Consider the following 15,705-nt stretch of genomic DNA (forward strand, 5'->3'; position numbering starts at 1 on the left):
AAGGAAGATGAGTAAAGAGGATTCTGGTTCCTGAGCACTGTGACCAGGAGGGTTTTGAAAAGATCAAAGAGGCATCTCTGCAATCCGTCCCAGTGGCTTATCAGGTGGGCCTGTAGTGCAAGGGGGCCGAGGCCCACCAGGTGGCAGCAGAGAACCGGGCAGTGGCCGGCCAGGTGTCACCTGGTCCAAGCTCTAACCCTGGCACTGGGGCACAGGAAGGGGCAGCGCCCGCATCCAAACTCAAAGCAGGTTTGAACTGGGCCAAAGGGGTAGTGGGTGGGGCAGCCTTGTAGTAACATTGTTGCTAAACTTACTCTGTTTAGCAAGAGCAAGTTTAGACACTGTGCCAAGCAGGTGGTAATTATCTCCTTTTACTCTCACAACTCATCTAGGAAGTAGATACTATTATTAGCTCTACTTTTTTTAGATGCATGCAATGAGGTTCTAAGAGGTTTGTGATTTACCCAAGGTCACACAGATTGAATAGAGGAGGTGCAGGCAGTTTGGACTCTAGAGCCCCGACTGTGAGCCTGGTGGCTGGGTGGCTGGGTGGCTGGGTGTTACACTGCCAGGGAAGATAGGAAGTCACTAGGAAGTGTGCAGGGTGAGGGCAGGTGGGGCCTGGCCTGGGCTGGCTCTGAGGCAGAGCCTGAGGCCTAGGCCAGTTCAAGGACAGTGACTAGGAGCCTTAGTCAATGGGAACTTCTGGGGGGCACTTCCAGGAAACAGGATGTGTAGGGTTTTCAGGCTGAGGTTCCCTGGAAACTGTTATCTGAAAAAAGCCACCCCAGCTCATTCTGGGTGATTCACCCTAACAGGACTGGGCACCTCAGAGGCTGCAAACCACTCAAAGACCTAAAGAGATGCCTTTGTAAGATCTGATCAGGGCTCCCTCGCTGAGCTCCCAAAAGCAGATTAGCTGGAAAGGAAGTGCCCAGACCAGTCACAGTGTCCCCAGTGTGCTGGGCCTGGTCATGTAGCCCCCTCTGGGGGAGGCGATGCCAGCTGCCTTGTGGTTTCCACCCTGGAACAGTGTCCAGGCACACTCAGGGACCTCGAATTAGCTCACATCACCAGGGGACTTGAGCGAGACCTGGGAGCTCCCCCTTGCCCTGAGATCCAGGTCAGTACCTCCCTCCTCTCTGGTCCTGTTGCCAATCATCCAGGGGGCCATGTTAGCTAGTAGAGTCCAGCTTAGCACAAACCTTCAGCCTCTTGGATCAGAACTGCATCCTTCTTTCTAGACTAGCACCGACCACTAGGCCTTCCTGGGAGTTACCAGGTGTAACCCTGAGGTTCAGGTTGAAGTTACTCTCCCCAACACCAAAGACTTGTTTCCTTCCTGAGTTTCTTACAAGATCTCCTAAATCAGCCTCAGTTCTGGGAATCCAGACCAAGTCATGCCCCATTACTCTGCTGCAGGGCCTTTGCACTGGTTCTTCTCTCTGTTTGAAATGCTCTCCCCCCATCTTTGTATGACGGACTCCTTCTTGTCATTCGGATCTGTTTGCATTTTCTCTCCTTTTCAGAAAGAAAAGGATAAGGATCTTACCTAATAAGCATCAACCTCCCTCACCCTGTTTTATTTTTCCCTTGCCATTTCCACTGATGATTATCCAGTAGGTTGATAATGCCCTCACACAGAACAGTCCAGTGGAAACTGGAAAGCCAGAGGATCAGGAAGGAGTGGGGCTCTTGGATGTTATGGGGAAGGGGACTTTAGTGGTCATTTAATCTAAGTCCTCAGCTGGTGAGAACTCTCACATTCCGTTATTCTGGTGGGTGTTTTGTTTGGTTTTTGCTTTTCCACAATGGTTACAGAGAGCTGGTGAGCAAAGATAATTCTGTCCCACTGAAATGCTTCTGGGCTCTATCCATTTGACTCTTGGAGTAGGCTATGATGTCAGGTTGAATCAGCCTTTTGTCTGCTCCTTGCAAATGCAAGAAACCCACATTTCCCAGGGGACAGTCATCTCTGAGGGCATCACAAAAAATCTGGGAGCTCAGCCCAGGAAGATTTAGGGATCCTCTGTTTCCTCTTCTTGATCAGGAGGTCATGGTCCTAGATGACCTCCAGGTCTGAGCCCAAAGTCTCATCAATCCTTTGAGGTAGAGATGAGGGAGGGTATAGGGTGCCCAGTTATGTTTGAATTTCAGATAAATAGCATTTTTTTTTTTTAGTAAAAATACATCCCATGCAGTAAGTGGGACATACTTACACTAAAAAATATTGCCCGACACAGTTATACTAAAATATTATTCATTGTTTATCTGAAATTCACATGTAACTTATAATTCCTAATTTATAGGAATCCTATATTTTATCTGGCAACCCTACAGAGAAGGGATCGGCATTTAAAATTAATGGCTTCCCTAAGATGAAACCCTGGGATTGGGGAAAACAGAGGCCACAGTGAGTTGTGACTTTTTGAGGAGAGGAATGAAATCGGTTTCTTTCACGCCAATTAAGCAATCACAAATGACTCCATCAGAAATCCAAACTCGTGACTAACATGGGACTCAAGACCAGGAAAAAAAAATTAAAAAGATTAACAGCCAGAGAAGCAATCTTCACACACAGGGCCAGCCAGCAGACGGAGTGGATCCCATCCAGGCAGGTAAGAGAATTGCCATCTCACCCATTCTTTCAGCACAGAACAGGGTTAGGAGATTCTGGTGTGATCCTCCAGCCTCCATGACTCCTGGCTGTCGGCAGAATTCCTCCTCAACATTTATAATTCTCCGACTTCTGAAGGTTCACAGAGTCTCCTCCTAGGTCCTCCCTCTAGGCTGCCAGGAAGCAAAGCAGAGAAGCAGGAGAAGCAGTTGTTCAGGCTGCAGCTGGCTCGTGAACAGCTGTGTCTGCTCCCTTGAAGAACCACTTTTCTTGGCTCAGGCGGGATAAGGTGCATTTGATGAGCCCACACTGTTTGCCAAGGCTCAAAGCTGGAGGTCTAGATTTACAAAACCAACTTAATGCAAAATTAATTAAGTTTTGTGTCTATCATTTTGAACACAGAGTTCACCCCTACATTATTCACCTGAGATGATCAGTGAGTTCAAGTGTGATTTCTTCTTTACAACTGGGAAGGGAAAATTACACATGAAATGCCCCAAGGAACGGGTTCATGGGGTAAACTCTCTGCTCCTCTCTTCCACTTTTCTTCAGCTGTTTTAAACAGGCTCATTAATACAACTCTATGGGGACCAGACCTTTGGGATTCATGAGAACAATAAGAGGAAAGAAAAAAAACACAGTAGCAAGGAGAGAAGAGAAACTATTTTTGATTTTTAGCAGGCACACTCTAATCATGACCACTGAAGGTCATGACCTTTTTTTCTCTTTGTATCATAGTTTAAAATTTTGTATTTTGGGGCAGTTTCATTTTTTGGAAAATGGGCTTGGAGGATGCTGTGCTAGGCCACACACACATGTCATCATAGCCTTCTATTTGTCCAATGATCGATATAAAATAATACATTTGGAGAGAAATAACTCCTCTTATTAACCACAGTCTTGGGCCAGGGAAAGTAAGGAATGAATAAAAATGCTTCTTGTTTGTTTCTCTACAAGTTTATGGTATAGAGTCAAATTAAAGGTCACATTTTTTTCTCCCAAATTATAACTCAGTTTGAAAGTTTTTTTCCTTTTGTTTGTGGTTCCTTCTTTGAACCTGAGCAATTTCCACTTGATATCAGTGAAAGAAGGAGGTGCAAATCCTCTCACAGGGAGAAACCAGAGGGTTCGGCTGTCAATCCTGGTCACCTAGCGAGAATGTCTTTGTGGGTGTTTATGAGATGTAAGAACATGCTGGATGCGTGAAATGACACCTGTGTGCCCCTGCTGTTAGGTGACCCGAGGCCTGACCCCACAAGATGCCAAGAGAAGAGGCTCACTACATCTATGGCTCCCCCAAGAAGGGGCACAGCCACTCCTACGTCACAGCTGAAGAGTAAGTTCAAAACCAGACGCAGCGGGGTTTCCAGTTTGCCTTTTGCTGACACAGCCTTCTGGCTTCCCCCAGCACATGCCTGTCATAAAAATCTCTAGTGTCTATTTCTCCAGAAAGTAAAGACCCTGGCAATGAGGTGAGGAGACCCTGTGGTCCTACAAGAGACCTCAAGCTTCTCTGAGGCCAAAGAGGCAAGGAGGTAGGAAAGGTAAAAAGCTGGATCTTGCCATTTTTGTCTGCATTCTTGGCTATGAGGCATTCATTGTAGGTTCTCAGGCTGAATAACATCTGTCTGGGAGCAAGATGCCTCTTTCCTCAAGCCTTGCCTGTCTACTCCACTCAGTCTCCGGGATGTGGTTTGCGGACAGAACAAAGGCAAGTTGCCAAAGGGCAAGTGAGGATGAAGGGTAGATGTGTGTGACTCCACCTGCTGACTGACTCCAAGGTGAAGAGGGTCATAACCTTTGCGTCAATACTTTATCCTAAAGAAAGGTGTTTCATATTATGAATTAATTTAAAATAAGTATTTACATGATTAGGCATTTCTAAGTGCTAAGCATTGTATACCAGCCCAAGATGCTATTCTTGCCTTTGAAAAAATCTTACAACCTAGTGGGAGAGTTAGGCATGGGAGTAATTTCGGCAGGTGTGTGCTGTGATGAGACCACAGGCTGTAGGACACACTCTGCATGGATGAGAGTGGGCAAGGTGGGGGGATAGTGGCCCCCCCACCCCGAGTGGAGACTCCAACAGGACAAACGAGGAACCTGGTTTTTATGTGGACCATCTCTTAAGTGGTCTGCTCAGAACTTCTTGCAAACCTGCTCTCTCGGGAAAGAACTGTTGAATAGCTTTTCCAGAATGACCTAGCAGGGGCAAGAGACATGAAGAACTCATCAAAGCCACGGAGGAGGAGTTCAGGCTGGGGAGATCTTCTGAAAAAATGTCCCAAGAGCAAAAATATACTCTTGCACATGGTATTAGGTAGGATATCTTTCAGCTCTTGTATGGTGACTCAACAGACTCTGTGAAGAGAACCTCAAGAGAGGTTCTCAGTTGAGGGGGCATAAGCCGCCTATAGAGCTTGTGAAAATGCAGCTTCCTAGGCACTGCTACCCAAGAGGCTGACTCAGTAGGTCTGGGGGCGGGGGGCCCGGGATCTGCACTTTAACATGCATCTCAGGCAACTCCACTGCAGAAGGTATCTGGGTGACATCTGAGGAGCCCTGCCTGGCTGGGCAGTGGGTTCTTGTGGTGTGTCTGGCACATCCCAACGTTCTCGGCTCTCACTAGGCATGTGTGAATGCAATGTAACTGTGCGTGAAGAGCTGGAACAGAAGGCTTCCCTGGTGACGCAATGGTTAAGAATCTGCCTGCCAGTGCAGGGGACATGGGTTCGAGCCCTGCCCCGGGAAGATCCCACATGCCACGGAGCAACTAAGCCCATGCGCCACAACTACTGAGCCTGCGCTCTAGAGTCCACGAGCCACAACTACTGAAGCCCGCGTGCCTAGAGCCCATGCTCCGCAACAAGAGAAGCCACCGCAGTGAGAAGCCCGTGCACCAAAATGAAGACCTGACGCAGCCAAAAATAAATAAATTGAAAAAAAAATAAAAGAGCTGGAACAGACCTCTGTGTGTCAAGATGTCCAAGGGGGTGACCACAGACCTGGGGGGTGGAATTAGAGCACAGGCATGCTGGGAGTTGAATCAGCTGCCTCCAGTCACGAGAGCCCACTGAATGTCCCCGTGACAGCTTCATTTCAGGAAAGGGCGATGCAGCAGGAAGGGCACTGGCTGGGTACCTCGGGCCAGTCGCTGGGAATGTTGGTTCTGCCGCTCTCCGGTTGTACAACCTTGGGCATTTTACCAGCCTAAAATCTTAAGGATGTCAGATGTGGTATGAACATCCTACCTACCCCAGTGGATTGTTGTGGGCCTATAGCGGGGTGCTTGCCCCAGTGCTTGGCGGAGTTGTTGTGAGAATTCAATAATCTAATGCATGTAGAATGGTTATCATGGTGCCCAGCTTACAGCAGGCATTAAGTCAATGTTCCTTTCCACTTCTTTTTTGTGGACTGATAGTTGGGGAAAATGTTTTAAACTAGCCCTAATGAAAAGAAAAGATAATTCAGTCTCAATAAATATGTTGTCCACATAAGGGTCAGTTGCTACTGCACCTGTTGCACCTGGAACTTGGGTGATGGGGCCCAGGCCAGTTAGCACTGCTGCTGTGGGCACACACCTGAGAGGCTTCCAGAGATGGTCCCGTCCCTGGGTATGAGTGCTGGAGGACTGGTGGGTGCTTGGTGTGGCGTGGGGCGGGACACTCCTTGGGGACTGCTCTGACTGCAAAGCCCCTGTGAAGAGAACACACTGATGCACATTTCATTATAATCTGGAACAAGGTTTCTGTACCAAGATGTATTTGTCTATCTCTCGGGCCAGGGCTGCAGGGATTGGCATCCTGATAGTGATCCTGGGAATTTTACTGCTCATCAGCTGCTGGTACTGTAGAAGACGAAGTGGATACAGAAGCTTGAAGGTGGTAAAGTTCCCACTGCTGGGTCCCTCCAGATCAAAGACCTCCTTTCTCCTTCTTTCTCTGAATTTCTGGGGAGTGGGGTGACATTCTCATGATCACCTCTAGCTCTGATTCCTGGTTCCAATGAGCCTTTCCCTACATTGTACTTCTTGTAACTCTTCCTTTGCCTCTGCCCACGTGTGAACACCAGTCAGGAACTTGGTCCATCTTTTTGGTTCCACTCACAGGAAACTCGAGTGCCTATCTGTGTGTGTAGCTGAGCACTAATGGTTTGTGGGGCACAGGGGAAGGGTTCATGGTTCTCTTGCACAGTGAACAGCAGCATTTGAGACACTCCAGATCTTACCAGTCCTTCTGGGGATTCCCACTGGCTCTGTTACTCCACTTAGAGGCCCGCTCCTCTCACCTTGCCTCTTCACCCCTTTCCTCCCAGGTTGCCTGGGAATTCCAAGTTCTTCTAACGCTGTTAGCAAGCAACCCATCACACCCAGGACCCGTCCAGCCATCAGTGCAGTGAGGAAACCATCCACCCCTCAGCAGCACAAAAGACCACCAGGTTTTTAACAGATTCTTTCCTCCACTGATGGCCAATGTGGTTTTAATAGGATTTTTGCTCCTTTACCCATACGAGCAGGAAGTTAACAAATGACACGGGCCAGCCTTGGGGTAGCAGGATCTTCCACATATGAGAAACATCAACAGAGTTTCTAAACTATAAAGACAACAGGTTTCAGAAACCTTGCTTCAAAGCCAGGTAGCACTTTGGAACTTAAGCATTCTCCACAGTGAGAAATGGGATGGAAGGAGAGTTGCAACTTGCTCTCTCTCTTTCTTTCTCTCTCCCTCTCTGCCTTGTTATTGCAGATCTGAAAGCTTCTGAGGTTGATAAGTAATGGAAAAAAATTTATATTTACAAAAGATGTTGGAAAGTTCAAGTCCTCATTCAGAAAGCACTTCATGCAGAGAAAGAGGTTCTGTGATGGAGGGGAGGACTGGCCTGGGTGGAGGGTTGGAGCCTGCGGCAGTCGGAGGAGGAGAAAGGAAAGGTGAGAGCTGTCGCTTCAAATTTCTTCTCCTCCTTGCCGGGAAGCCTGGGCAGTCCCATGTGTCCCTTTCCCTAATGCCCATCTTGCCATAGTGTCCCAGATACCAACCATGGAAGACAGGGTGAGCTTGGGGGGATACAGCCACCAAGCAGCAGTCCTCCAGTGTGGTGACATTTATGGGAAGGAGAAGTTTCTGAGCCTGAATAAGACTCCAGGCCAAGTTCTGTAGCAAAGCCTTGGGTTAGGAGGTTAGGGATAAAACTCTTTGCTCTCTGCCACACACTCCATGTGTACCTCTAGCACTGGGTTATGACATTGCCTTGTAATTTGTTATTTACTTTTTGCTTCTTCACCCCTTCTCTTCCTCCCATTTATGAGCTGGGACAGAGAATATTTCTTTTTCATCTTTGTACCTCCAGTGCCTAGCACGGTGCCTGGCACACAGCAGTCACCCAATCGTATGGCATAAGGAGTTGGTCTCATTTTCTGCCATTGACTTGCTTGGTGGTCTTAGATTTTCATTTCTCTGAGCCTCATTTACTCTATTATACACCTAGACACAGATGATATAACATGCTGTGTATCAGTTTTTATTTAATATGTTTTCTTCTCTAATTAAAAAAAATTCATTCTATGTTTGCATATTTTAAAAGTTTTTTTAAATAAATAAATTTATTTATTTTATTTATTTACTTTTGGCTGCTTTGGGTCTTCGTTGCTGCGGTGGGCTTTCTCTAGTTGCGGCGAGCGGGAGCTGCTCTTCGTTGCGGTGCGCGAGCTTCTCATTGCGGTGGCCTCTCTTGTTGCGGAGCACAGGCTCTAGGAGCGTGGGCTTCGGTAGTTGTGGCCCGCGGGCTCTAGAGAGCAGGCTCAGTAGCTGTGGCACACAGGCTTAGTTGCTCCGTGGCATGTGGGATCTTCCCGGACCAGGGCTCGAACCTGTGTCCCCTGCATTGGCAGGCGGACTCTTAACCACTGTGCCACAAGGGAAGCCCTATGTCTGCACAGTAAAAGAAAAATGATTTAGTCTTTCAAGGAGTAAAAACTCTACAAACTCAGTATGTTGGTACCCATTTCCTAACTGTCCACGATTGCTAGCTTGATGCTACCCGGACAAAAAGGCAATGTGTTTTCTTTTTTTTTTCTTTCTGCTTCAACACTCTCATCTTAAATGTGTTCAATTGAAGAGTAACAGTCTTATTGTTGTGGGCTCAGACACTGAGCATTTTGCCTGGTGTAGTTCAAGTTCAACCTGCCACCCTCCCTTCCTCCAGATCTAGACCAGTGATTTGCAGAGTTTTTGGAATTTTTATGAGATAGAACTGTGTTTAAATTCCCTTGTTCCTTAATGTTTAAAAATGCTGTCATTTATTTTTAAAATTAATATTAAAATCTTGTTTTGAGACTTTCATATCTCCTGAAAAGCCAGGTTGGGGACCAGCAGTCTAAGAAGTTTAGGCAAAATTATGTTAAATAGTGCATTAAGTACTGCATTTAATTACATAATCATCTCCGTGTCTCTCTTTGGTGATTCTATTTTCATTATAAAGCAGAAGAACATAAGTGATGATAAACGCAAGTTTTGGGTACCTGAATCACTCCACCTGTAGCAGCCTTCATTAGGCTTTGAAATATGTTTATTCTCCCACTTACACTGACCACAGAATGGTAGTAAGGTTGGTTGGAATTAAGGTCTCCTAAAATTTCCCCTTTGGCCAACAATTCCTCTTAGATCTGAAAAACATCTTCTGAAAGGAAAGACTGCTTTTTGCAGCAATGTGTCTCAGAGGAAAATGATTTGTAAGGCAGTGGAAGTTGGCTTTCATATTTATCAGTTTTACTCTTTCACTTGGGAAGTTTAGGACATAATACTTTTGATTCTTGGGGAAGAATTTAAAGGCTCTGCTGATTGCTCAGTTTACACTCATGTCTTGCGGTGCCATGTGTCTCAATGTATGGTCAGGGGCCTTTGCACTTGAATCACCTAGGGTTCTTGCTAAAATGCAGATTCTGGGACCATCTCTGGTGGTGGGACCCGGGAACCTATGTTTTAACACACACACACTGAAGTTTGATGCAAATACAGAGAATTGGCAGTGAACTGGGGAAGTGGCCCATGCTCCTATCCTATGGCAGGTGAGGATTAAAAAAAAAAAAAGAATAAAAGCAATAATTGAGGTAAAGGGAGAGAATGCATGAAACACCTTACTTGAGATATATTGCTGGGAGTGGCGGAGGGTAGCAGAACCTCCCTGGGCCCTCATGTCAAAATTGGGGTTCTTGTGCTTATATCCTTCCAAGGGGTAGTGTCAATAATGATTTCAGACTCGAGTTTAGGAAAATTACTTCTTTACAGTCTGCACACTGTGTGGGTATCACCTCCAACCATGTGTGGCCTCATCCAATTGATGTTCCAAACACTTCTCCTCCCTGGGAGACCTGCCTTGATGCCCTTCTCTTCCAAGCCAGTAACCCCAATAATCAGCCATGGTCTGCAGACAAGCCTGCAGAGGCACTGAACACATGTACAGCCTCCCTGTTCCAGCCACCCTCAGCCAGGACCACAGAGAGCTGCTCTTGCCCTACTGGTGGGTTGGGTTCAGATATGTTTGGGTCTGTATCTTAAAAAAATGAATTAGGTGCGAGCATTTAAAAGTAACAGTTTACACAAAAATCTTAATTTCTAGTTTCTTTTTTTAAAAAAATCAAAAGATCTGGCAAAAACTGGCAACTATGCAGTGGTTTGTGCCTTTAGATGGGATATACACTCCCTCCTGTCCTATGGTCCCCACTTGACCTCCTCCTCCCTCTAAGTGTCTGAGCGTAGCTGAGTCACCCCAGGCACAGGCGATAAGAAATTGCATTGTCTGGAGAGCAGTGGTTCTCTGTGTGGCCCTGGACCAGCAGGATCAGCATCACCCAGGGAACTTGTTAGAAATACAAATTCGTGGGCCTTCACCCTAAACATACTATGTAAGAAATTCTGGGTGTGAGCCCAGCAGTCTGTGTTTAACAAACCCTCCAGGTGATGCTGATGCATTCTAAAGTTTGAGAACCAGTGCTATGGAGAAATTAACAGTAAAAGCAACTAAAAGTTAGTCTGCTTTTTATAATCACAATGTGCCAGCAATTTTAAACAGTGTCAGTAATGAAATACTCCCCCTCACTAGGGTGGACCGCTCCTGCAGTCCCCATTTTGGTATGTGTCTCTACCTTGCATAAATGGTTGTCATTCTATTCTAGGGATGGAGAGCATTACCCCCTAAACCTATGCAAACCACCTAACTAAGCTTTTACCCACCCTTCCCCCAATAACTCAAGGTGCACGACAGCCTTTGACTGACTTGCCGTCATTGTTGTGATGTGACTTGGAAGCTCAGTGCTACAGCCACAGCAGCTCAGTGCTACAGCCACAGCATTTCTATCATAACACAGGCATTCGTACTGTTTCAGATATTTTGCTGTCATTATGGGGAAGGCAGAAATAAACAGTGTCCCTGCTATCAAGTTGCTCATATGCTTGTCCTTACTGTGATACCAGCTCTTGCTTCACTAGCTCTAATCTATTCCACTTGTAACCATTCTCTGGGAGCCATTTTTTAGATTCACTCTTTTTTTCCTTCCCTTCAAAAATATTCATTGACTAACTAGCGGGTGTCAGGCACTGTACTAGGTGCTTCACCTTTAGTTAATTCCCACACCAATTCTGAGATGTAGGCGATATTATCTTCATATTACAGATGAAAACACTGGAATTCAGAGAGATAAAGTGACCAGCCTGAGGATACACAGCGAATAAGTGGCAGAACCAAGATTAAAACCCATTCTTAAAACTTTGGCTTCTTCCTCTTTTCTTTAATGGACTCAAATATTTTTTCCTCACCCACTTACCTTCATGAATTCACATTTCAGGACAAAAGCATTCATGCTGGTACTCAAAGTACCTTAACAGGAAGATGTTCACGTGAGGGGCTTGGTCACCAGGACGCCAAAGTGCCTTTTCAAGAGAACAATTGTGAACCTGTGGTAGGTTGAGATCCTGCATCTTGGTGTTTTTGTGTATGGCTGGTTTTAACTTAAGTGAATAAAATTATTCCCATTTAGAAAGCAAGGGCAATGTGAATGTGCTTAATGCTACTGACTTTAAAAAGTGGTTAAAATGGTAAATTTTTGTTATGTATATTTTACCATAATAAAAAATAAATAGTAAGATTAAAAACAAGGGAATCGGGCTTCCCTGGTGGCGCAGTGGTTGAGAGTCCGCCTGCCAATGCAGGGGACACGGGTTCGTGCCCCGGTCCGGGAGGATCCCACATGCCGTGGAGCGGCTGGGCCCGTGAGCCATGGCCGCTGGGCCCGCGCGTCCGGAGCCTGTGCTCCGCAACGAGAGAGGCCACAGCAGTGAGAGGCCTGCATACTGCATTAAAAACAAAACAAAAAAACAAAAACAAAAAACAAGGGAATCATAGAGATTTTCTTAAATTGTGTCCTCTCATACCCAGATTTTCCAGGGTCAATAATGAGACCCCTACATGTAAGATCTAAAGGAAGAATTTGGTTCTGGATACAATATCCTTTTGTCTTATGTTTTTAGTATAATTGCCTTTGTCCTGAACATAGATATTATCTAATGGACAAAAAAAATGTACCTACTATTAATTGTAGAGAGTTGCACTATCCAATAGGGTAGCCACTAGTCACATGTGGCTATTGAACACTTGAAACAGAGTTGTTTGAATTAAGATGTGCTGGAATACATACCAGATTTCAAAAACTTAGTATGAGGAAAAGAGTATAATTCATTTATGATTTTTATATTGACTACATGTCGAAGTGATAATATTTTGGTAGGTGGGGTTAAATAAAATATATTAGTGAGATCAATTTTACCTGTTTCTCTTCATTTTTTAAACTGTAGCTACTAAAAATTTTAAAATCACGTATGTGGTGCACTCTATTTCTATCGGACAGTGCTGGTACAGATGTAGTACATCACAGTTTTTGAGAGCACTGACTCCAGAGCCAAGTTACTCCATGACTTACCAGTTGTGTGATCTTCGGCAAGTGACTTAACCTCCTTGTGCCTCAGTTTCCCGACCTGTAACATGAAAACCTTGAAAATACTCGCAGGGTTGTTGTGAGCATTAAATGAAGGCCTGACACATGTGTGCTCTGTTGATAGTAGCAGTGGCCTTTAGACACCACTATAGGGATTTTTGCTTGTGGTAAAGATGCAGTGCGATCCGTGTTTGTTTAACAGGATTCAAGAATTCATTACTTAGGGTTTGGGGCTTCTACTGACAAGGATAATCCAGGTATAAATAAGTTTCTGAAATATTTGGGAAGCCACTTAGCCCTTTTTTTCTCTGCCGTTGTTTCCCCCAACGTTTCAACATATATACTTGTGTAACCTAATAACGATTACCTCATTGGGTGGAAATTAGCTGTGGACAGTTAAACAAGTTTCAATCCAGAGCAAAAGTATAAACATCACGCTAACTATTTTGACTTAATCCCACTTCCAGAACCATATGCACTGCTGCCAAGCCCGTGCTCTTCTTTCTCACCCTCACAGGTTCCCAACGCTCCACCTGCCTATGAGAAACTCTCCACAGAACAGTCACCACCATCTTACTCTCCGTGAGAGCCACCGAAGCCCCTGAGAGATGCTGAAATGATTTCCCTCACACTTTTTGCTGAATTTGATGTGGACATGTAATGTTCTGCTTCAGAATGCTGTAGAAACCGTGTACATTATCTCTACTATTAAGCTGAGTGTTAAATTCTTTATTGGGCAACTAGCAATACTGATTGAGGAAATGATGAGAAATATTAAAATGGGAAAAGCTTTGTCAATAAACATTGTAATGGATGATAGTATCTGTGCTAGTAATAATAAATCTACAGTATAATTTTCTGAGGGAGATCTTTCAAGTGTGTGTTCTGGGATCATTTGATTTCTTTTTAAGTTGAAATATGGCTAATAAGTAATAAACTGCTATTCTGATTTTTGAAGACGCAGCCTCTTGACCTACATGAACTCTAACAGGACTGTTGCAGGTGAGTCTGTGCTACAGAGCACTCACAAAGGATACCTTTACAGGTTCAAGACCAAGAGCTAAATGACCTACCAAATTATAGTCAGATTCATCTGATCAGGAAAGTGTCAGTAATGTCTCTTTGTTTTCTAAAATTCCATGATGCTACAATAATATACTGCAGAGATCCTGTATCTTCAGCAATACCTATCGTGCAGTTCTAATCACATTTTACTTCAAGGATCAATGCTATGATAATTAATGACAAGAACTTTCTGTTAAACCAGAAGGTGGTGTAAGGACTTGTAAACAAGTAAAAGCTACTGTAGTTTGGCTGATGTCTTGTCTTAAATATTCCAAAGGCAATTTAGCTCCTTTGAGCTCCCAAATCCCTCTCAAAAGCACATACAGAAGAAATCATAAGGGACCAGAAATTCTGGAATGGTGTCATTATTTGTATAAAAATATTGCAATTTATCTGTTTGACATCTACATAACATTATCTGTTTTTCTTTTCACTGAAAAATTTTTTTGGCTTAACTTGTACCACCATCCTAAATGGAAAATCAGTATCATTTTTCATAAGTAGAGGATGATTATAAAAAATGAAGATAATGAAAGCAAGTTACTTTTATTGAAACCTAGGAAGATACTGATGGTCACAGAATGCTGTCAACTTGAGACTTGCCCTCGTTATTAAAGAGGGAAATTAGCAAGAATCAGAGAAAATCTTTTGACATAATTAGAAGGCTTGCAAGAGAAAGAAATGACTTGCTCACTCTGTGACTCACTGTTGTTTAATGCCAAGTCAGTACACCACCTAAAATCACCTTGTGTCATTGGAAACGCCAGTGTGGCATAACTGCCTCATTTTCACCAAAAGACAAGATTGCACAGAGGAGAAAAAACACTGAATAAAGAGACATTACACACATTGAAAAAAAAATGTCATTCCACAGAATACTAAAAGACCCCCCACTGCCCTTCCTGATTCTGTCCAGTCTTACCACTTAAAATAAGCCCTCTCCCTCCTGTTTTCAAACAAATAAATTCTGAAAAAGAAAACTTCATTAGGATTTGGCCAGCTTCTGTCCTCATGACAGGGCCCTGTCTGAGCCTCAATCCTCCCCTTCTTATAGAAGAACCTGTGCCCCCCCCATGACCAACCACAGCTGCTTATTTATTTACTATTGTGTGTCACTGAACCACCACTCCACCCTGCTATAACCAATCCTCCTGTAATTAATAAAAGTGTTAGTGGGAATGTAAAAAAATTTTTTTTGACAGAAGAATAAAGTTGGATCCCTATCTCACATCATTACAAAAATTAGCTCAAAAAAAAAATCATAGAGCTAAGTATAGGAGTTAAGACTACTCAGTTAAGATTTCTCCTTGTTTCTCTTAGGAGAAAACAAGAGTAAATCTTTGCAATGTTAGATTTGGTAATGGTTTCTTAGTTATGAGGCAAAACCACAAGTAATGTTGGTAAATTGGAATTCATCAAAATTAAAAGCACTGTGCTTCAAATGAAGGACAAATCAAGAAGGAGAAGACACACAGCACTGGGAGAAAATATCTGCAAATGATATAACTGATAAGGGAATTAACTGTATGTGGTATATATAAGTAACTCTTACAACTCAACAATAAAAAGAAAACCCAATTAAAAAGTGAGCACATTTACCTCATTACTTATTTCTATATATATTGAAAATCATGAGTTCACACTGATAACTCCAATTTTAAATCAACTACAAAGGGTTCATTCTAACTTTTTTCATTCTGACCTCTTTTCATATTTTTAAATCCATTTCTCCCCATAGTGAGAAAATGGCTTCTGTTAATCTCAGATTACCAATTTACTGCATGAATCACCTTTGTCTGTAAGCATTTCACCATCTATCTGTCATGCCGTCCCACCTCCCTCAACAGATGCCCTCCAGTCCTTGCTCAGACCTCGAAGTCTTGCTGTGGACCACCACCAGCTCCCTAACTGGAACACACCTCACCCTGCTCAGGCACCAATACCCTGTGCCCAAGCTTCTAACTATGGCTGCCTCCCCCTGACATAGACCTGCTATGGTACCACCCGTTCAAACATCCAGATATTGGCCTCATGTGGC

At 44.2% G+C, this 15,705-nt stretch overlaps 1 protein-coding gene across 2 annotated transcripts; it reads left to right on the forward strand.

The window, feature by feature from the left end:
• Nucleotides 1-2,293: 2,293 nt before the first annotated feature.
• Nucleotides 2,294-15,705, forward strand: MLANA (melan-A). Of its 2 annotated transcripts, XR_447784.3 has the most exons (6): nt 2,294-2,618; nt 3,852-3,953; nt 6,402-6,498; nt 11,457-11,570; nt 13,120-13,604; nt 15,406-15,705. XR_447784.3 is itself a non-coding variant. In XM_007108076.3 (5 exons), exons 2-5 carry the CDS (start codon nt 3,877-3,879, stop codon nt 13,186-13,188), a joined length of 357 nt encoding a protein of 118 aa, XP_007108138.1. In that variant the 5' UTR covers nt 2,294-2,618; nt 3,852-3,876; the 3' UTR covers nt 13,189-13,976. The 2 variants fall into 2 exon arrangements, 1 of the variants encoding a protein (XP_007108138.1); XM_007108076.3 differs by lacking the exon at nt 15,406-15,705 and having other exon boundaries at nt 13,120-13,976.

Source organism: Physeter macrocephalus, chromosome 9 (genome assembly GCF_002837175.3).
Source record: "Physeter macrocephalus isolate SW-GA chromosome 9, ASM283717v5, whole genome shotgun sequence".
Taxonomy (NCBI): Eukaryota; Metazoa; Chordata; class Mammalia; order Artiodactyla; family Physeteridae; genus Physeter; species Physeter macrocephalus.